Genomic DNA, 21,830 nt, shown 5'->3' on the forward strand with positions numbered 1-21,830 from the left:
TGCAGGTTCAATCCCCGGCAGGCACCTCCAATAATAATAATAATAATGGTAATAATAATAGTAAAAGCAATAACAATAATTTTATTATTTATACCCCGCCCATCTAACCGGATTGCCCCAGCCACTCTGGGCAGCTTCCAACCCATATAAAAACATAATCAAACATGGAAAACCTCCCGATACAAGGCTGCTTTCGGATATCCAAGAGAGACCACCCGAGCCGGCCATTGTCTGGCGCAGCGCTTTGGAGATGTGGAGCGCTTTTTACGCATCTGCCAAGCGCCTTTCTTCCTCGGGAAGAACGCACGCCCCCCCCACACCCTTGGGGAAAGCCTCCCTCTCCTGTCCGGGCCGGGAAGGGTTAAGGGCTGCTTCCTCCCTCCTCCTCCTCCTCCTCCCCCGCGTCCCCCTCCCTCCCCCTCCCCGGCGTGCAGTGCGTGCTGACGGAGGCAGGTGATCCGACTGCATCGCCTCCCTCCAGCATCCTTCTCCGCCGACTGCGCGACTGGGTGCGGTCCTCTCTCCTCTGCAGCAGCCGCACCATCGCGGCCGTCCTTGCGCCGCTGCCGTCGGATAGCAATGGCCGGAGCCCCGAGGCGCGCGGCTCTTTCTGAAGCCTGACTCGGTGTCTGCAGGCAGCTGAGCCGGAGAGAAAGGGAAAGACAGGCAGGCAGACAGGCAGGCAGACAGACAGAGCGAAAGAAAGAGGTGGGGCTGCAAGGCCGGGTCTCTCCCCCCACCATCCATCACCCGTCCGTCCCTTCTCTCAGCTATGAGGCTCCGAAGGACCCCCCTTTCTCCTCCTCCTCGGGTGGGCGATGCCCTTTGAAAGCAAGCGTGTCTCCAGCCTCTCTTGGGGATTGCCGGCGCCCTCTGCTTTGGATACTTGCAAATCGGATATAGGACAATTTCCTCCCCTCCCCTGATCATCTTTCTCTTGGGATCTCCAGACTCTTCATCCCCCTGCCAAAGGGAGAGGCTCCGAATTTGTTTGCCCTCTTTTCTGAATGACTCTAGATATTTATTATTATTAATTGCTGGGTGTTTGTTTGTCTTACTTAAGGTAGTGGGGTTCCGCCTCTGATCAAGCTTGGGTGCTTTCGCCAACCGCACTTTTCATTTGTGTGTGTGCGTGCAAAATCACGCCTGTAACGTAAGGGAGAGAGAGAGCTGGGTTGCCACTGAGCTGGTGGCTCCCATTGTCTGTGTGTGTCTCTATCTATATCTCGGGAGGGGGAGGGAGGTGAGCAGGTGCTCCCCAAACGTGGAGGGAGGAGTGGAACTGGACCAGGCTGCCAAGATGGCCTGGCCTTGCATCAGCCGGGCGTGCTGCATTGCCCGCTTCTGGAACCAGCTGGACAAAGCCGACATCGCCGTGCCTTTGGTCTTCACCAAATACTCGGAAGCCACCGAGATCCCGGGGACCCATGTTTTGGTGCACCAACAGCAGCAGCAGCAGCACCTGCCACGCCCATCCTCGGCCATCGAGACCCAGCCCAGTGCCCTTGGTGGGGGTGACCAGGATGCGGTTGCCAGGGCGACCTCTGCAGCTGTGGACCACAAGCCCGGGCAGCCGAAAGACCCGTCGGCCGACTCGGTGATGCGGCAGGACTACAAGGCTTGGAAGGTGCAGAGACCCGAGCCCAGCTGCAAGCCGAAGAGCGACTACCAACCGTCGGACACGCCCTTTGAGAAGGAGAGCCAGTACCAGAAGGATTTCCGCGCCTGGCCCATCCCCAAGAGAGGCGACCACCCCTGGATCCCCAAACCTATGCCCATTCCCGGGGTGGATCCGGACAAAGGCTCCAAGGAGAGGCCCGGGAGCCTGGAGAGGAGGAGGAAGACCCACGTGGCTCAAGAGAAGGAGGAGAGAGGGAAGGAGGAGGAGGCCAACGCCACCAGGCCTGAAGAAGGGAGGGTCCAGAGGACCAAGAAGAAGCTCCTTGTATCTGAGGGCGACCCGCAGGTGCAGCAGGAGCAGGTGGCGGCGGGGTACTCCACGTCGGTCGACACCAGCAAAGGACGGGCGGCCGTGGATGCGCTCAACCGGCAGATCAAGGAGGAAGTCACAGCCCGGGTGAGCACCTCCTCCTACAGGTAAGAAGCCCCAGCAGGTCGACCCATACCTGGTAGGACTTCCTGCTTGGTCCAGTCGCGCGGTCGGAGGTGGGCCTGACCGCCAGGCGGAGGGAGGGGGCTGGCCGAATTCGTGGGAGATGCTCAGATCTTTGTTGCCGGGCACAACCCACAAGGCGGTTCTCCTCCGCAAGCCACGTTGAGACGGCGAACATCAGAAGCTGCCTTTGGTCCATCTAGCTCCCTATTGCCTGCATTGACTGGCAGCAGTTCTGCAGGGTTTCAGGCAAGGGGGAATCTCCCAACCCTACCTGGAGGCACCAAAGGTTGAAGCTGGGACCTTCTGCAAGCACAACAGATGTCCTGCATCTTCTGAGCTACTGCCATCGCCAAAGCAGGTCATTGGTAGGACCTGTGCTATGCGTGCAGAATCTCCCAGGTTCAACCCTGACATTTCCCATTGAGAAGATGCTTGGCCGCGGGGCTAGGAATGTCCTCCTGGCTCCCTGAAGAGCCCCTGCCATTCAGACAATACGCAGTCAGATGGGTCAGTGGTCAGCATGTACATGCTTGTATGAATTGTTCTCTCCTTTTACAGCTTGCATTCAGATTAGTGAAAACCACACAGGAGAAGTCCCTAGAGGATTGTTTCCCAGATCAATAACTGCAGGGGCACATTATCTATATATATATATCGCCCTGAGAGTCAAAATATTTGGGGCCAATTTTGCATGCTGTGGGAGATGACATAAACTTCTTTCTTTTTTTCTTTCTCCAACTTAAAATACAATGGATTTCATGGTTTCAGAAAGAACAAGTGTTGACTCCAGAGCTGACGATGAAATTCTGTAAGAGGCCCTGAAATTTTGCCATCCACGAATTCTCACATTGACGGTACAAAATTCCACACCCGGAACTGAATTTTTGTACCCAGAACCAAGACTTTGACATTTGCTAAGAGAATTCTGTTGGGTGTTCCTAATTCTGCCATCTATAAATCTCCCCCCCCCAAAAATATATGAGGGTACATATATGAACTTGCAAAATTTTATATTTCAAGTTTATTCTGTGCCTTTTAAAACTTCTTATTGCTGTCATCCATTCAGTTCCTTTCACAGAGTTCGTATATATTTTAAATCATCATAACCTCTGTGGTTTACATGAAATAGAAGACATACTTTAAAATGACTGATAAACTCAGATGTTAAAAACAAAATGAAAGCAGCAGATTTTTAAAATAAAAGATATAAACAAAAATTACACATGAGAATACATGTTGAATTGACATGTCTGGGTAGGCATGCTTCAACAACAACAAAAAACGGTATTAGCAGGTCCTGAAAAGACACCCTGGCCTAATATCAATTGACAGGGAGTTCCAAAGTATAGACTGTAATACTGAAGGCTTGATTCCTTGCAAGGGCAGAAAGAACATTATGTAGCCTTTGTGAAACTGCATGTGGTTGGAGAGAGAAAGGGCTGGTGGGCTCAGAAGAAATGTACTTAACCAAATAACCTCTCACCTGACTTTCGGATTATATCTTTAGCCAGCATAGCAGAGTAGCTCTCTGGATATTGTTCTATTACAGTTCTCATCATTCTTGACCATGGCTGATGGGAGTCGTAGTCTAGCATCTTCTGGAAGCTGCCCCTGTCTTAACTAAGACGGCAGCCCCACCCTATGCTTACCTGGGAGCAACTAGCCTTGAACCGAAGGGCGGTTCCTCGGGAGGAGACCTGCGTAGGGTTGCATATCAGTCGCACCTGTGCACACATATGATCAAGTCTGTAATTCTAAAGCAGGCATGGCCCAACTCGGCCCTCCAGGTGTTTTTGGACTACAACTCCCATCGTCCCTAGCTAACAGGACCAGTGGTCAGGGATGATGGGAATTGTAGTCCCAAAACACCTGGAGGGCCGAGTTGGGCCATGCCTGTTCTAAAGGAAAGAAGCTGGCTGTTTTGGGTTATGAGGTCCAACCCGTGTCTTAATCTTTGAATGCTAGTGGAATAGTAAGTCTCGGGCGTGGCATCCTCAGTTCCTTGGGGCTGAGCAGGGAATGAATGGGCTGCAAACAGCAGATCGAGGAAACTAATTTCTACGTGTACGATGCTGTCGTACAGGCAGCTTCCCATTAACAGAGGAGTTACGTTCCAAGGCGCCGTGCATTAAAATGAAATTGTGTATCTATATCTAATCTCCCTATTGATCTATACGTTGTTTTTTTATTAAAGGATCGCTCACAAGGGTACATACAACACCTCTGTTTTCAATAATAATAACAATAATAACAATAATAATAATTTATTCTTATTTATACCCCACCTATCTGGCTCGGTTTCCCCAGCCACTCTGGGCGGCTTCCAGCAAAATATTAGAATTCAATAATTTATCAAATATTAAAAGCTTCCCTAAACAGGACTGCCTTCAGATGTCTTCTAAAAGTCAGACAGTTGTTTATTTCCTTGACATCTGATGGGAGGGCGTTCCACAGGGCGGGCGCCACCACCGAGAAGGCCCTCTGCCTGGTTCCCTGTATGCACAGAGTCCTTTCTTCAGTTGCATTCGATGTGAGTCACTGCTTTCATGGACATTGTGAGGTTGGGGGGCAGTGTTAGATACTCCGGGGGGGGGGACTCGATGCCAAATGGCTCTTTAAACTAAGGCTACAGTTGCCAAAACAGTCTAGTTGCCATTTTGGGAGCAAGACGGCTCCAAAGCCTCATTTTCCAAACGATGATCTGACTGTGATCAGGAGCGGATTTAGGTTTGATGAGGCCCTAAGCTACTGAAGGTAATGGGGCCCTTTATGTGTCCAGCTCTCCTTTGTCAACAACAAATTGTCCCTGTTTTTGTGTTGAATATATGCTATATGGTAATTTATGGACCTAATAGGTATCTCAAGCCATTTGCACATGTTGCCATGCAACCAGTCCATGCAGAATGGAGGCACCCTATATATATATATACCGGTATATACAGTGCTACCTCTACTTATGAATTTAATGCGTTCCGAACGCACATTCGTAAGTCAAAAAAAATTGTAAGTTGAATCCCATAGGAATGCATTGGGAGAAAAAATTCGTAAGTCGAAAAAATCCTATCTAAACCGCATCCAAGATGTAGAAACATTCGTAAGTAGAGGTACCACTGTATAAAAACATTGCATATGAAGCCTCATGCTACATAATTAAAAACAAATCCATATTTCCTGGTGAATAGCCTTTGGACTATAATGTAACTTAAATGGAAAACTATCTTTGGAAAGATTTTTTCCTCCAAAAGCATTTTATTTTTAAAAAACTGATTTATTTATTTTTAAAAAAATCCAATTTAAATTTAAAAAATAAATCTGATTTTTATTGTTTATTTTTTAAAAATAATAATTGATTTTTATTATTAATTTTTTTTTTAAAAAAAAACACATAGATTTTTATCCACCCTGGCCAGCTTCCAGGCATACCTGCCGCTTGCCAAGAGGGGGAGGTGCAAAGCAAGGGGGGGGGTCGTGGCTGTGTAGACACACCAGCGAAGCCGATCTGTTACTCCCACCACCCACAAGTAGTTGCTCCTTTCCTCTTCCTTTCACCTTTTCTTGTTGCCGCCGCCCTTCTCCTGTGTTTGAGGACCGATTGTCCTTTAGCAGAAGATCTGGCAAATTCTCTCCCTGCCCTCGTAGATCAGCACAATGCAATCCCTGAAAGGTTGGGAAGGCCGTCAAGTCTGGAACCAGGAATAGAATCGTAGGTCTTTCCAGATGCAGTTATATTTAATTAAAAGGGACGTTGTGAATCATCTTCTGGTTTTCTAAAAAGGCATTGCAGAGCGCTCCTCTCATTTCAATTAGCCTCGACTGTGTACAGAGAGCCTTTCGGCATCCCTGTTTCCTAAAAAGCACCCACACCCCCGCCAGTGAAAACAGGGCTGATTTTCTGCTTCGTGTGGGGTTCTTTTTTGGGGGGGGGGGAATTCCCTTTGATTTTTCAAATGGTTTTGCTACATACCTTTAAGAAGTGACGGTGTGTGCATGTGTATTTGATGTGTGTATGAGAGAGAGAGAGAAAGGTCTTGCTTCTCCTTTCCTTAAAATAATCAAGGATAACCAAAATTGTGTGACAGCGTTAGGGCAGACGGCGCAGTGTTCAGAACGCTTTGCTGCTCTTAGTTTCAGTGGATGGGATCCACATGTGCAAATTAAGGTCTCTTGTCTGGAAAGGTCGACCATGGTTGTAGGAGCAAACGTGGAAGTGGCGTATTATTTCCCAATATTGTTAATGCATAAAACCATGGGTAGACAAACTTAAGGCCCGGGCGCCGGACACCGCCCAATCACCTTCTAAATCCAGTCCGCAAATCAGCGTGTTTTTACATGAGTAGAATGTGTCCTTTTATTTAAAATGCATCTCTGGGTTATTTGTAGGGCCTGCCTGGTGTTTTTATATGAGTAGAATGTGTGCTTTTATTTAAAATGCATCTCTGGGTTATTTGTGGGGCATAGGAATTTGTTCATATTTTTTTCTTCAAAATATTCTCTGGCCCCCCACAAGGTCTGAGGGACAGTGGACTGGCCCCATGCTGAAAAGGTGTCCCTTCCAACTCTGCAGTTCTTTGATTCTAATTAGAATGATTTGATTAGATCTGGTAAGATTGATTGATTAGATCTGGTAAGATTGATTGATTAGATCTGGTTTGTTTGTTTGGTTAGATGAATTGATCTCACCCCTTGATTTTTCCTGTAAGACCAATTGCAGTCATTAACAGTCATCCACAGGTTTACCACTCCTATCAGCCAATCACCCATTCCCACCACCCTTCTGAGTAATACCCCTCCCCACCCTCTCACTATATATAAGGGCCTGGTGACTTCTGTGTCAGTGTATCTGAAGAAGTGTGCATGCACACAAAAGCTCATACCTACCGTGTTTCTCATATTATAAGACATGTCTTATATTTATTTTTTCCTCAAAAAAACACACTATGGCTTATTTTCAAGGGATGTCTTATTTTTTTCCTCCTCCTGCCGCGGCCGGCATTGCTGCTGCGCCTATCACTATGTCTTATTTTCGGGGTATGGCTTATATTCCTTGAATGCTTAAAAATCCTGCTATGGCTTATTTTATGGGTATGTCTTAAAATATGAGAAATTTAGTTGGTCTCTAAGGAAGGATTTTTTTTTATTTTGTTTCGACTACATCAGATCAACACGGCTACCACCTGTAACAGGCTAATATTATTGTTATTTTTAAAAGTTTTTGTTTATACTCTTCAAATGTATACATTTCATTAATTTTACAATCATTTTAACATTTCAAGGTTTGACTTCCTTCCCCCTCTTTCTGCGGATCATTTGTTAATATCTTCTGCATATCCAAAATTCATTTAATTTGCTCATTTAATTATCTACAGTGGTGCCTCGCTAGACGCATTTAATTCGTTCCACGGGTCTTTTCTTATAACAAAAAACTCGTCTAGCGAATCCCATAGGAATGCATTGAATTTTTTTTTTTGCCCATAGGAACGCATTAATTGAATTTCAATGCATTCCTATGGGAAACCGCGATTCGCTAGACGAATTTTTCATAAAACGAATTCATCTAGCGAGGCAACCTCCGCTAGAAAAAACCTTTCATTAAGCGAAAATTTCGTTAAGCAAGGCATTCGTTAAGCGAGGCACCACTGTACTCTTATGAAGCTGCAGCTTATTACAATAATCCTGTCAATGTTTTTATCTGCAATTGCAATTTATCTGTAAATATTCAATAGACCATTTCCATTCTTTCCTTAAAAGTTTGTTATCTTGATTTCTTATTCTTCATTTCGCCAGTTCTGCATATTCCTTAAGTTTTTGTATCCATTCTTCCTTTGCTGGGACTTCTACTTCTTTCCATTTTGGGGCGAGTAGCATTCTTGCTTGGGACGCGGGTGGCGCTGTGGTCTAAACCACTGAGCCTAGGGCTTGCTGATCAGAAGGTTGGCTGTTCAAATCCCCGCGACGGGGTGAGCTCCCGTTGCTCGGTCCCAGCTCCTGCCAACCTAGTAGTTCAAAAGCACGTCAAAGTGCAAGTAGATAAATAGGCACCACTCTGGCAGAAAGGTAAACGGCGTTTCCATGCGCTGCTCTGGTTCGCCAGAAGCGGCTTTGTCATGCTGGCCACATGACCTGGAAGCTGTATGCTGAAAGTAATGGAAAGTGGCTTAATCTGTTCCAGACGGTCCGCGGAGTACTTAAACTGGAGCATTCATAAACTGAAGCGAACTTTCCCATTGAAAGTAATGGAAAGTGGATTAATCCGTTTCAATAAAGACGGGTCCGCGGAGTACTTAAACTGAAGCGTTCATAAACTGAAGCATGGGTATAATTGGTTCCGGAAGTCTGTTCATAAACTGAAGCGTTCATAAACTGAAGCGAACTTTCCCATTGAAAGTAATGGAAAGTGAATTAATCCGTTCCAGATGGGTCTGCGGCGTTCGTAAACCGAAAATTCGTAAACCGAGGTGTTCAAAAACCGAAGTTCCACTGTACTTTCAATGGGAAAGTTCGCTTCAGTTTATGAACGCTTCAGTTTATGAACAGACTTCCGGAACCAATTGTGTTCATAAACAGATTTACCACTGTAATAATAATAATAATAATAATAATAATAATAATAATAATAATAAAGCAATTAAACACCAATCATTAAAAACTTCCTTAAACAGAGCTGCCTTCAGATGTCTTCTAAAAGTCAGATAGTTGTTTATTTCCTTGATTTCTGATAGGATTTACAAACAATAAACAAACAATAAAATTATCTGTAAAAACAACTCTTTAAAACAAAAGATAAATCCATCGTGTCTGGAAAGGCTTGTAAACACAAGATTTGTAAAAACCCTAAAGGTGTTTTGTGGTTGTTGTTTTTTAAAGCAAGCCCTGAAATTGTATAGTGAAGGCATCTGCCTGATGTCAAGAGACAGGGAGTTCCACAGTGTAGGGGCTGCCACACTAAAATATCAATTTCGTAAGAATGCGAAATGGGTATTATGTGGCACCTGTAAGTAATTATTTGCTTGGATAAGACTTGCTTGGGTTTGCTCCTTTGCTTCTCAGATGTGAAGGCTGCACACCAGCCAAGCTGCAAAGCTCACTCATTTTGAGACCTGGGAGAGAAACCACCCCAAGAGACAATTCTGGTGGGATTGGTCACCTGGCTCAGTCTAAGGCAGTTTCACATGTGTGGAAGGTGAAAGAGGCAGGTGAAAGCATTTGTGCTACAAAACGGGCACCTGTAAAAATTTTTTGTTTGCATTTAGCAAAGGACAGAGGGATTTCAGGTCTGATGCAATAAGACTGCAGGTGCGGATGGTGACAAAAAAGGGAGAGTTAAACATAGTGGATAATATTTATTAAATATATATATATAAACACATATCAAATATCAAAGTCCCTGTGGTTTCAGTGGATGCTATGTCCAAGTTAGGATGCTATCCTGTTCTCATGTGAATGGACCTGTTGGATGTGACCACTTAGATCTGGAACGCCCAGGCTCTGTGCTGGTGTCAGGTTGAGGTACAAAGAGCGGCTCAAGTAATAACTCACAAGCAGGCCTTGGGAGCACAACTTTGCCCGGTAGATCTTACCTTGATGCCGCCGATCCCTAAGTCTCCCTCGTCGCCTGGGTCCTTCCCAAGCAATCTGAGACTTTGCCGCCTTGCCTGTCTCTCCTCCACCCTCTTCATACCACTTCTGGTACTAGGAGAACGGGAGAGGGGGGGCTGGTTGCAGCAGGAGGGGGAGACTGACTCATCTCTGCCTCTTGGTCTCCCTCCTCTTCTGCCTCTGATTCTGGACTGCTCTCTGCCACAGTTTCTTCCTGCTCACTAAAGCCTATTACTTCTTCAGCTTCCAACACCTTCTGCTCCCAGTCTTCTCCCTCTTCTCCCTCTGACCACTCATAGTTGTCCCACCACCAATCCCTGGGCTCTGAGCCTTCTTCCCTTGGGGGTCCCCCAGCTGGTTCCTCCCATCATTCTCCAGCCAGTGCATGACAGCTGGGGTCACGAGAGACCTGCTTATGGTGCTTGGATACATAAATGAATGAAATAGTGAAAGGTTCTGGTGAACTCAACAGCCCTGGCAACAGAGGAAGCCTCTTGTTATGTCTCTGCATGCTCTGTGGCCTTCCCCCCCTTACATTCAGCTGGAGATGAGCCTCTCTCCAGCCAGTGTAATTGGATCATCCTATTACAGGTAGGTAGCCGTGTTGGTCTGAGTCGAAGCAAAATAAAAAAATTCCTTCAGTAGCACCTTAAAGACCAACCGTTGCTCAACTTCTAACATTGTGTATGCCATCAAATGCCAACAGTGCCCTTCAGCTCTCTATATTGGACAAACAGGCCAAACCCTACGCCAAAGGATAAATGGACATAAATCTGACATCAGGAACCATAAGACAGAGAAACCAGTAGGAGAACACTTCAGTCTCCCAGGACATTCTATACAAGATCTCAAAGCAGCTGATTTATTACAGAAAAATTTCAGGAACAGACTGGAAAGAGAAGTTGCTGAATTGGAACTCATTACCAAGCTTAAAACCATGTAGCCACCTGGGATGAACAAAGACATTGGATTCTTATCTCATTATGCATGATCAAGCTTTCTTTAGCGCCTCAGCCCTTGCTTTTTCCCCGCAGGACCAATTGCAGTCATCAGCAGTCGTTAACAGCCACCTACAGGTTTACCACTCCCATCAGCCCCATTCCCACCTACCCCCACCCTCTGTATATACATAAGGGTCTGACTCTTCTGTTTCAAGTGTATCTGAAGAAGTGTGCATGCACACAAAAGCTCATACCAAAATAAAAACTTAGTTGGTCTTTAAGGTGCTACTGAAGGAATTTTTTTATTTTGGATCATCCAATTCAGTGATGTAGTAGAATTTGATTCCCTTCAGGGGAAGCTTTCCACTGTATCTCGGCGTCAGTTCCTCCCATGGGCTTTCTGAAGAGGCACACCCAGATCGGCAACTCACACAGAGAGAACAGAGTTGGCTACCTCACTTTTACACACTCAGGTGCAAAAATAAAGCACTTCTGTTTTAATTCAGGGAAAAAAGTGTGTCCCCCAATATCGGAAAAGGTGCTTCGCAGATAGCGAGAGATTTGAGCCTGTATTTTCTAGTTGGTTTCCTTAACCACTGAATTTGCTCTTTAGATGTCATGCTGATTAAAAGAGTAGAATGTTCATTTTTGGTCCATGATGCAACCTTTGCAGCTGCCTGTTTTTCGAAATTCCTGCTGCTTGATTAATAGCCAAGTCCTGCTCACTTTCATTAATAATAGCATTGTCCGGCTACTCTCTGGATAAACATCTTAGCTCTTCTCCTGATACTATTTTAAGGATCCACATACCCTCCTGATATCCTGGCAGTCAAGCTTTGCCAGACACCACAAGCCAACAGAGGAGCTTTTAGAAATACAACAATTATAGCCCATGCTTAAAGCTTAATGCTGCTGCTAAAGCGGACACGGAGCAATGGATTCAAACTACAAGAAAGAAGCTTCCACCTAAACATTAGGAAGAACTTCCTGACAGTAAGAGCTGTTCGACAGTGGAATTTGCTGCCAAGGAGTGTGGCGGAGTCTCCTTCTTTGGAGGTCTTTAAGCAGAGGCTTGACAGGCATATGTCAAGAATGCTTTGATGGTGTTTCCTGCTTGGCAGGGGGGTTGGACTAGATGGCCCTTGTGGTCTCTTCCAACTCTATGATTCTATGATATCTTTGACAAGGTTTGCCTCTTTTCTCCCTCACCACCATGGCCAGTGCACAAAACTCTTCTTGCATATGCTTAATAATAATAATAATAATAATTATTTATTTATTTATTTATACCTCACCCATCTGGCTGGGTTTCCTCAACCACTCTGGGCCGCTCCCAACAGAATATTACAAACACGATAAAGATCAAACATTAAAAACTTCCCTAAACAGGGCTGCCTTCAGATGCCCTCTAAAAGTCAGATAGCTGTTTATTTCCTTGGGAGGGCATTCTATAGGGCGGGCGCCACCACCGAGAAGGCCCTCTGCCTGGTTCCCTGTAACCTCACTTCTCGCAATGAGGGAACTGCCAGAAGGCCCTCGGAGGTGGACCTCCGTGTCCGGACTGAATGATGGGGGTGGAGATGCTCCTTCAGGTCTACTGGGCCGAGGCCATTTAGGGCTTTAAAGGTCAGCATCAACACTTTGAATTGTGCTCGGAAACGTACTGGGATCCAATGTAGGTCTTTCAGGACCGGTGTTATATGGTATCGATGGCTGCTCCCAGTCACCTGTCTAGCTGCCGCATTCTGGATTAGTTGTAGTTTCCTGGTCACCTTCAAAGGTAGCCCCATGTTGAGCGCATTACAGTAGTCCAAGCGGGAGATAACCAGAGCATGCGCCACTCTGGCGAGATAGTCTGCGGGCAGGTAGGGTCTCATCCTCCGTACCAGATGGAGCTGATAGACAGCTGCCCTGGACACAGAATTGATCTGCGCCTCCATGGACAGCTGTGAGTCCAAAATGACTCCCAGGCTGCGCACCTGCTCCTTTGGGGGCACAGTTGCCCCATTCAGGCTTCCAAGGCAATGTATTCTTTTCAAACTCAGAAGCCCCAAGTTGCCAACTGACCTTTGGTGACACTGCAGGAATGAGCTTGTTTTTGCACTACCCAAAGGGTCAAGCGTCCTTATGGGTCGGTGTGCAAGGATCCAGAGCTCCATTAATTTGTAAAGTGGGGTAGATTTGTGTGCAGACACCCCGAGGCATAATGTGGGGCGGCAGGGAAGTGAGAATTTCTACCAATGGGGGGGGGATTTTTATCGGTGTTTCCCTTTGCCAAAAGAATTCAGAGGGTCAGGGAGAATCTCCTCTTTCCCCCCAAACTCCCAAAGCTTCCCTCATATTGCTGTTGAATCCTGATTTCCTTCTTTTCTTTTCAAAAAAGTTTTTATTTATACTTTTCAGGTTTATACATTTCATTAATTTTACAATCATTTTAACATTTCTAAGTTTGACTTCCTTCCCCCTCTTTCTGAGGTTCTTTAAATTTATTTTTTCGCATCTTCCGCATATCCAAATTCATTTCATTTGCTCATTTAATTATCTACTTTAAATATATACTCTTATGTAACTGCAGGTTATTGCAATAATCCTGCCAATGTTTTTTTATCTGTTTGAAATTTATCTGTAAATAGACCATTTCCATTCTTTTCTAAAAAGTTTGTTATCTTGATTTCATATTCTTCCAGTAAGTTTCACCATTTCGCATATTCCATGAGTTTTGTATTCATTCTTCCTTTGCTGGGACTTCTGCTTCTTTCCATTTTGGGGGATGAGTAGCGTTCTTGCTGCTGTAAAGGTAAACGTAAAGGTAGAGGTAAAGTAACCCCTGACCATCAGGTCCAGTCACAGACGACTGGGGTTGCGGTGCTCATCTCGCTTTACTGGCCGAGGGCGCCGACGTTTGTCTGCAGACAGCTTCTGGGTCATGTGGCCAGAAGGACTAAGCCACTTCTGGTGACCAGAGCACTGCACGAAAATGCCGTTTACCTTCCCACCGGAGCGGTACCTATTTACCTACTTGCACCTTGATGTGCTTTCGAACTGCTAGGTTGGCAGGAGCTGGGACAGAGCAACGGGAGCTCACCCCGTTGCTGTTCAGTTTCTGTTAATTGATTCTCATGGGAAACTTACAGATTCTTGCTTCACACAATTAACTCAAGGCAGTGTCAATTTAATCTTGGCAGAAAGCCAAGGTCTGCCTGGCCTGGAAGCTACTCTCTGATTGGTTAATGACCAGCACTGAACTCTGTTATCTAGGAATGCTAGCACAGTTGTTCCTTGTTGGGTGTTAGGAGTAGGAGTGCTGTGTATGGTTGGAGAGAGAGAGAGAGAGAGAGGATTTATTTTGCTTTGCTTTGTATGCAGAAACTCTGCTGCTTTTATTTTTCTTTTAATAAATCCTGTAAATAGTTATTCTGCGTCTAGCCGACTAGTCATTTCCACCTCAACTAGCTTCTGCGCTGTGCAGGAAAACTCTGCTACGTTTGGACTAAAGCCACTAGAGCTATGCCTGACACTTCAAAATTCTAAGAGTTGCGGGGATTCGAACTGCCAACCTTCTGATCGGCAAGCCCTAGGCTCTGTGGTTTAACCCACAGTGCCACCCACGTTGTAGTAGCATACATAAATAAATTTCTATACAATTTCCCATTCTGCCCCTGAATGTATCCCAAAGGAAATTGGTCACCTCAGAGTTCAATTTCCTCTTGATTTCTCCCCTTCTCTATTTGTGTGTGTGTGTGTGCGTGTGCGCAAGCAGTGCCGAATTTACATATAAGCTAAACAAGCTATAGCTCAGGGCCCCACTCTCTTGGGCCCCCCCAAAAAAATTAAAGGAAAAACAACAACTGGATGTACATTTCCAAAATATAAGATAAAAAAACAAATAAAATAAAACCTACATCATTTTAAGTTAGAGCTCAATAATTATCTCACCATTAATATACTTCTTAATTGTATTTCACTATTAATATACTTCTTAATTTTACTTCGGTTCAACATTTACTTTGATAAAGTACCTATTTTGTTTTGCGCAAATGACTTGAGATACCTATTAGGTCCATAAATTACCATATAGCATCTATTCAACACAAGAAACAGTGACCTTTTTGTTGTGGACAAAGGACAGCTGGACATAAAAAAGGGCCCCATTACCTTCACTAGCTGAGGGCCTCATCAAACATAAATCCAGCTGTGTGGAGGGGGGAACTTGCTGAGCACCCCCCCATCCGTGCACCGCAAATTTATTGCCAGGTAATTACTTGTCTGCTCCAGTTACCGCTATGTGATGCAGTTGGGGAAGAAGAGGAGGACGTGTGCAGGCTTGCATTATATCACGGACGCTCCACTCGCCTAAAGTGCTTTGCTGGCAAGCACTCTGGGCTCAGGTGTGCAGAGGTCAGCAGAGTAGCTCAGAAAGGGAGGGGGGAAATGGATGGAGACCCTCGCTTGGCTGCAAGCCAAATGAGAGCATGTCAAGCGCAGCTTTCGAAGCGCCCAACCTCTGCATTGTTAATTTAAATATAATATATAGCTGGAAAAGAGGGACCCAGGTGGCGCTGTGGGTTAAACCACAGCGTCTAGGGCTTGCTGATCAGAAGGTCGGCGGTTCGAATCCCTGCGACGGGGTGAGCTCCCGTTGCTTGGTCCCAGCTCCTGCCAACCTAGCAGTTCGAAAGCACGTCAAAATGCAAGTAGATAAATAGGAACCGCTACAGCGGGAAGGTAAACGGCATTTCCATGTGCTGCTCTGGTTTGCCAGAAGCGGCTTTGTCATGCTGGCCACATGACCTGGAAGCTATACGCCGGCTCCCTCGGCCAATAATGCGAGATGAGCGCGCAACCCCAGAGTCGGTCACGACTGGACCTAATGGTCAGGGGTCCCTTTACCTTTACCTTTTATTGGGGTTTTATGTTGTCATGGCCCTGAGACCTGCGGGTATAGGGCAGTATACAAATTTAAGTTTGGGTTGTTGTTGTTGTTGTTCCTTGGCTACTGAACATGCTCGATCTTCAGTGAGCTGTTTGGAAAACAGTGACTTCTCCCTCTTATTTTTTCAAAACTTTCCAATCATTGGGTTTCCCAGTGCTGGGCATAGCTGTCAAGTTCTCCCTTTTTTAAAAGGGAAATTCCCTTTTGCTGAATAGGCTTCCTCGCGAGAAAAGGGAAAACTTGACAGCCATGGTGCTGAGACCTCCTCCTTGCACCTCTGACACACTAACCTCATTCTTCGCTCTCCATCTGGTACGCAGGCTGAGACCCTACCTGCCTGGAGACTGTCTCGCCAGAGTGGTGCATGCTCTAGTTATCTCTCGCTTGGACTACTGCAATGCTCTCTACGTGGGGCTACCTTTGAAGGTGACCCGGAAACTACAACTAATCCAGAATGCGGCAGCTAGACGGGTGACTGGGAGTGGCCGCTGAGAACACATAACACCGGTCTTGAAAGACCTGCATTGGCTCCCAGTACATTTCCGAGCACAATTCAAAGTGTTGGTGCTGACCATTAAAGCCCTAAATGGCCTCATCCCAGTATATCTGAAGGAGTGTCTCCACCCCCATCGTTCTGCCTGGACACTGAGGTCCAGCGCCGAGGGCCTTCTGGCGGTTCCCTCACTGCGAGAAGCAAAGCTACAGGGAACCAGGCAGAGGGCCTTCTCGGTAGTGGCACCCGCCCTGTGGAATATCCTCCCATCAGAGATCAGAGAGATAAACAACTACCTGACATTTAGATAATACTCAAAGGCAGACCTGTTTAGGAAGCTTTTAATCTGTGATATTTGATGTATTTTAATGTTTGTTGGAAGCCGCCCAGAGTGGCAGGGGAAGCCCAGCCAGATGGCGGGGTAATAATAATAATAATAATAATAATAATAATAATAATAATAATAATAATGATATATTATTATTATCATCATCATCATCTCCAGTCTTTGCCTGCCTTCCTTCCTCTTTACAACCAGTCCATGGGGTCATAGCTGCCAAGTCTCCGGTTTTTCGCGGGAAACCCCCGTATTTTAAACCGTTTCCCGCTGGCAGCCCGGATTGGGAAAAATCCCGTAAATCCCCCGGATTTCCTACCTGCCAGGGAGGCTCCATTTTGGGTCCTGGCGCCGCCCGATTTCCGGTGCGCAGACATGGGTAGCCCAGCACCGGAAGTTGCTTCTACGCATGTCCGGACATGCGTAGAAGCGACTTCCGGTGCCGCGCCGCTGCTGATCCCGCAAATCCGCAGGCAGAGTAAGATCCCAGGCCTGGAGGAGGAAGGATGAATAATAGTTTTGGTGCAGTGTGTGGGGGTGCAAATTGCTTTTCAGTGGCTTGCAGAACATGCAAACAAATAAACATACAGTGGGTGTAATTAAAAGCTTATTGAATGCCAAATCAGGCCAAATCTCAGGTCCTGTTACTTGCAGATCACGGCTGCTTCACAAATCTCACAAAAACCAGTCACTTGCTGACACTCACTTTTGTGAATGAGTTTCTCACACCCTGCTCTTCGCAGACCTGTGAAACTCATTCTAGTGAATGGGCTATTCACACGCCCCAGTGTTTCGTTCTTGCATTTTGAATATGGCCTTATTGAATGCTGCAACCTATTCCCTTCCCCCATGCTATGAAACCTGCATTTTCTTAAATCTGGTAACGAAGACCTCCAAAACAACATCATTGGTGATTGATGTGAGCTTTCCAGGAGCTGCTCAGATCATGGCAAATCTGTGTAGTCAACATGCAAACTTTTGCAAAATTCCTGCGTGCAGACTGTAGCTCCTATCTAGAGTCTTGCAAGAGGACATGGCAATGTTTTAGAGAAGAGCTGTTCAGACTCTCGGGAGCAGTAAGAGCTTTAGATTCGGTGCTTTTTTGCGCTATGGCAAGGGCCTCACAACCTAACACCTGATACAAAGTTCTTATCACAGAATCATATAATTGTAGAGTTGGAAAGGAGTTTTTGTCAAACTCCCTGCAATGCAGGAATATGCTTCTGTCCCATACAGGGATCGAACCTGCAACCTTGGCATTATCAGCACCACGCTCCAACCAATTGAACTATTTCCAAGGATGCTTGCACCTTAACTCTCTCATTCATTTGCTCCAGGTGGGCCTGTGGGCCTTCAGATGGACTCTGACTCTTATCACCTGTCCCCACCTACCAAAGCCATTGCCCAGGAAGAAGACGAGTTGTAGCCTAGCTTCTTCTTCTTCTTCTTCTTCTTCTTCTTCTTCTTCTTCTTCTTCTTCTTCTTCTTCTTCTTCTTCTTCTTCTTCTTCTTCTTCTTCTTCTTCTATCCCTCATAGCCGAGTAAGATTGTCTTCCATAAACACAGTTTTAACAGTGAGTCCGTAAGCGTTCCTTCCTCTTAGTGCATTTCCCCCTTGTGTCCTGAGTTTGAGTGTCTTCAAAGCCCATGACACCTTTGGTAAAGTATGTTCTCCAACTGGAGCGCTCGCAGGCCAGTGTTTTCTAGTTGTTGGTGTTTATACTACATTTTTTTAGATTTGCCTTGAGAGAGTCTTTAAACCTCTTTTGTTGACCACCAGCATGTTGGGAATAGAGTAGTTGCTTTGGAGGAAGATAATCAGGATCTGAGAGGCTGCAGAGTCCCCATGCCAAATTTATTCGTACATGGCTGTGGCTTCATGCACAAAAATTTGGTAGCCTGAAATGTCAACCTTAGAACCACTGAAGCTAAAGCAATGAATCAAACTACAAGAAAGAAGATTCCACCTAAACATTAGGAAGAACTTCCTGACAGTAAGAGCTGTTCGGCAGTGGAATTTGCTACCAAGGAGTGTGGTGGAGTCTCCTTCTTTGGAGGTCTTTAAGCAGAGTCTTGACAGGCATATGTCAAGAATGCTTTGATGGTGTTTCCTGCTCGGCAGGGGGTTGGACTGGATGGCCCTTGTGGTCTCTTCCAACTCTATGATTCTCTGATTCTATGAGCCCAGAGCGCCTCAGCATGCACCAGGAAACCCAATTATTCTTATATGAATCTCTCCTTTTATCTCTGGGTGCTTCCCACACAGTCTATCAGATTATGCGTGAGCTGGATTGCACAAAGCTCATTCTCGTTGGCACCACTGTTATCCTTGGATGAGTGCAACTTGGTGATGCAGGAGCCCTCCCCTTTAACAGGCTGTCTGGTTGATTTCCTGTCTGCATTGACCTTGAGATCCCTTGCATCTTTTTCCATGCTCCCTGGAGGTTCGGAGCAGCATCTAGCAACTATAATTGTAATAGAAAGTGTCTGGTGATGGATGGGAGGTTCATCAGGATTCAAATTATCCTGATGGCTTTTCTTGATCCATAATTTGCACTGCTTTTCTCTCTGTCTCTCGCTTGCGCCACCCCTCCCCACATCAATAAATATTATGGGAATAACTCAGCAGCTGATTTCAGCATCTTCTTCTTTGGCGATCCCTCGTAGCCGAGTAAGATTGTCTTCCATAAACACGGTCTTAACAGTGAATCCGTAAGGAACTGTGGAGGCCAATTCTGGACCCACACGTCCTTCCACAGTGGGGACATAGGTTTCCAGACGGGAGTTGATCAGGGTGAGGGTTTGCCAGGCGTGCCTTCCTCTTAGCACGTTTCTCCCTTGCGTCCTGAGTTCGAGTGTCTTCAAAGCCCATGACACCTTTGGTATAGGCTGTTCTCCAATTGGAGCGATCACAGGCCAGTGTTTCCCAGTTTTCGGTGCTGATGCTACATCTTTCAGATCCCGCCTTCTTCCCTGACAGGGGCAGCATACAGATAAAAACAAGAACCGCTAGAAACACAAAAAATAATAATTGAAAAACAATTGATAGAAATCAATCTAATCTTTTGGGACGCAGGTGGCGCTGTGGTCTAAACCACTGAGCCCCTTGGGCTTGCCGATCAGAAGGTTGGTGGTTCGAATCCCCACGACGGGGTGAGCTCCTATTGCTCAGTCCCATCTCCTGCCAACCTAGCAGTTCGAAAGCATGCCAAAATAGTGCAAGTAGAGCAATAGGTACCACTCCGGCAGGAAGGTAAATGGTGTTTCTGTGCACTGCTCTGGTTTCGGTGTTCCGTTGTGGCAGAAGTGGCTTAGTCCTGCTGGCCACATGACTTGGAAGAACTGTCTGTGTACACACGCCGGCTCCCTTGGCCTGAAAGTGAGATGAGCGCTGCAACCCCAGAGTCGTCTGCGACTGGACTTAACTGTCAGGGGTCCTTTACCTTTTTATCTAATCTATTAAAACCGTACAAATAATTGCAATAAAAGTGGGATAGAGCCAGCTCTTTCATGAAAAGCAGTCAGTTCCCTAAAGCCTGTTGGAACACAGGTCTTCACGTGCCGGCCGAAGGGCAGAAAGGAGGAATTTCTCCAGAGAGGGAGTTCCAAAGTTGCCTGGGGGCTGCCACAGAGAAGACCCTCCCCTGCATTCCCACCAACCATGCTTGTGATGGTGGTGGGACATAGAAAGGGGTCATTGAGTCTTCCCCATGTTACCTGCATTAGTCTACCTCCCCCAGCAGGGCGCTGTCCGGTGCTGAAATCGCATTCTGCCGCCAGTCAACTTCTCTGAATTGAATGATGGGAACATCTCGTCCTTTGCTTCAGCCAGCAGCATCTCTTGGATTGGCATCAACTCCTGCAGCAGATGGCAGCAGGGAGATTCCTGCATACTTGCGGAACTCCCTGCCACAAGATGTGGTGATGAGCACTAGCTCCAAGCAGCCCTTTTGTCAGGGGATGTTTAAGAATGTTTGACAGGAATGTTTGGCCAAGGAGGAATGCAGCTGATGGGCCAAAGAAGGGCCAGTCACTTCTAGTTTAAGAGACGGGTGTTTTCTTCCTTTCTTGCACTGCAATTCATAGGAACCTAGGAAGCTGTCTTACAGTGAATCATGCCACTGGTCCGTCTAGCTCAGTATTGTCGACACTGGCTGCCAGCAGCTCTTTAGGGATTCCCAGTTATATCTGTAGATGGTGGGGATTCGAACCTGGGGCCTCCTGCGTACAAGGCAGATGCTCTGCCAATGAGCTTCTTCCCCAGATTAGGAATCATACTGAGAACACAGGGAGCTGCCATAGAATCATGGAATTGTAGAGTTGGGAAGGAACCCAAGGGCCATCTAGTCCAACCCACTGCAGTGCAGGAATCTCAACTAGATCATACTTGACAGATGGCCATCCAACCTCTGCTTAAATAGATCTAGTGAAGGAGAGCCCTCCACCTTCCAAGGGAGTCCATTCCACTGCCAAACTGTTCTCGCTCTCAAGGTTATTCCTGGTGTTTAGTCAGAATCTCCTTTCTGGTAGCTTGAAGACGTTGGTTTGGTTCCTATTCTCCAGAACAGGAAAAAGCAACAACAACAACAACAACAACAACAACGGTGATTTATTATTTCCCCAGCCACTCTGGGTGACTCCCAACAGAATATTAAAAACACAATAAAACATCAAACATTAAAAACTTCCCTAAACAGGGCTGCCTTCAGATATTTTCTAAATGTTATATAGTTACTCTTCTCCTTGACATCTGCTGAGAGGGCGTTCCACAGGGCGGGGGCCACCACCAAGAAGGCCCTCTGCCTGGTTCCCTGTAACCTCACTTCTTGCAGTGAGAGAACCACCAGAAGGCCCTTGGAGCTGGACCTCAGTGTCCGGGCTGAACGATGGGGGTGGAGATGCTCCTTCAGGTATACTAGGCCGAGGCCATTTAGGGCTTTCAAGGCCAGCCCCAACACTTGCTCCATGTTCCATATGGCAACCCTTCGGATATTTGAAGATGGCTATCATATCTCCTCTCAGGTCTCCTCTTTTCCAGGCTAAACAAACCCAACTCCTCATAAGGCTTGGTTTCCAGACCCTTGATCATCTTTGTCGCCCTCCTTTGCACACCTTCCAGCTTGTCAACATCCTTCTTAAATTATGGTGCCCAGAGATGGACACAGGACTCCAGGTGTGGGGTGACCAAGGCAGAATAGAGCCTAGACTTTTGTTGATGCAGCCTAGAATAGCATTAGCCTTTTTCCCTGCTGCATCACACTGTTGACTCGTGTTAAGCTTGTGGTCTACTAAGACCCCTAGATCCTTTTCATATGTACTGCATGTACTGGCAAGCCTTATACTGACATCAGCCTTATACTGAATCAGAACATTGGTCCATGTAGCTCAGTAATGTCTACCCTGGCTTTCAGCAG

The 21,830-nt window shown here is 46.3% G+C and overlaps 1 protein-coding gene across 1 annotated transcript in view; it reads left to right on the forward strand.

The window, feature by feature from the left end:
• The first annotated feature begins 435 nt into the window (after positions 1–435).
• The window catches only part of MAP6 (microtubule associated protein 6), a 57,401-nt gene continuing 36,006 nt past the window's right edge, over positions 436–21,830 (forward strand). The window contains exon 1 of the mRNA XM_060273929.2: positions 436–2,097. Within this exon, the coding sequence (XP_060129912.1) occupies positions 1,301–2,097 (797 nt within the window). The 5' untranslated portion in view covers positions 436–1,300. The remainder of the gene's footprint in view (positions 2,098–21,830) is intronic.

Source organism: Zootoca vivipara, chromosome 4, assembly GCF_965207765.1.
Source record: "Zootoca vivipara chromosome 4, rZooViv2.hap1.1, whole genome shotgun sequence".
NCBI lineage: Eukaryota > Metazoa > Chordata > Lepidosauria > Squamata > Lacertidae > Zootoca > Zootoca vivipara.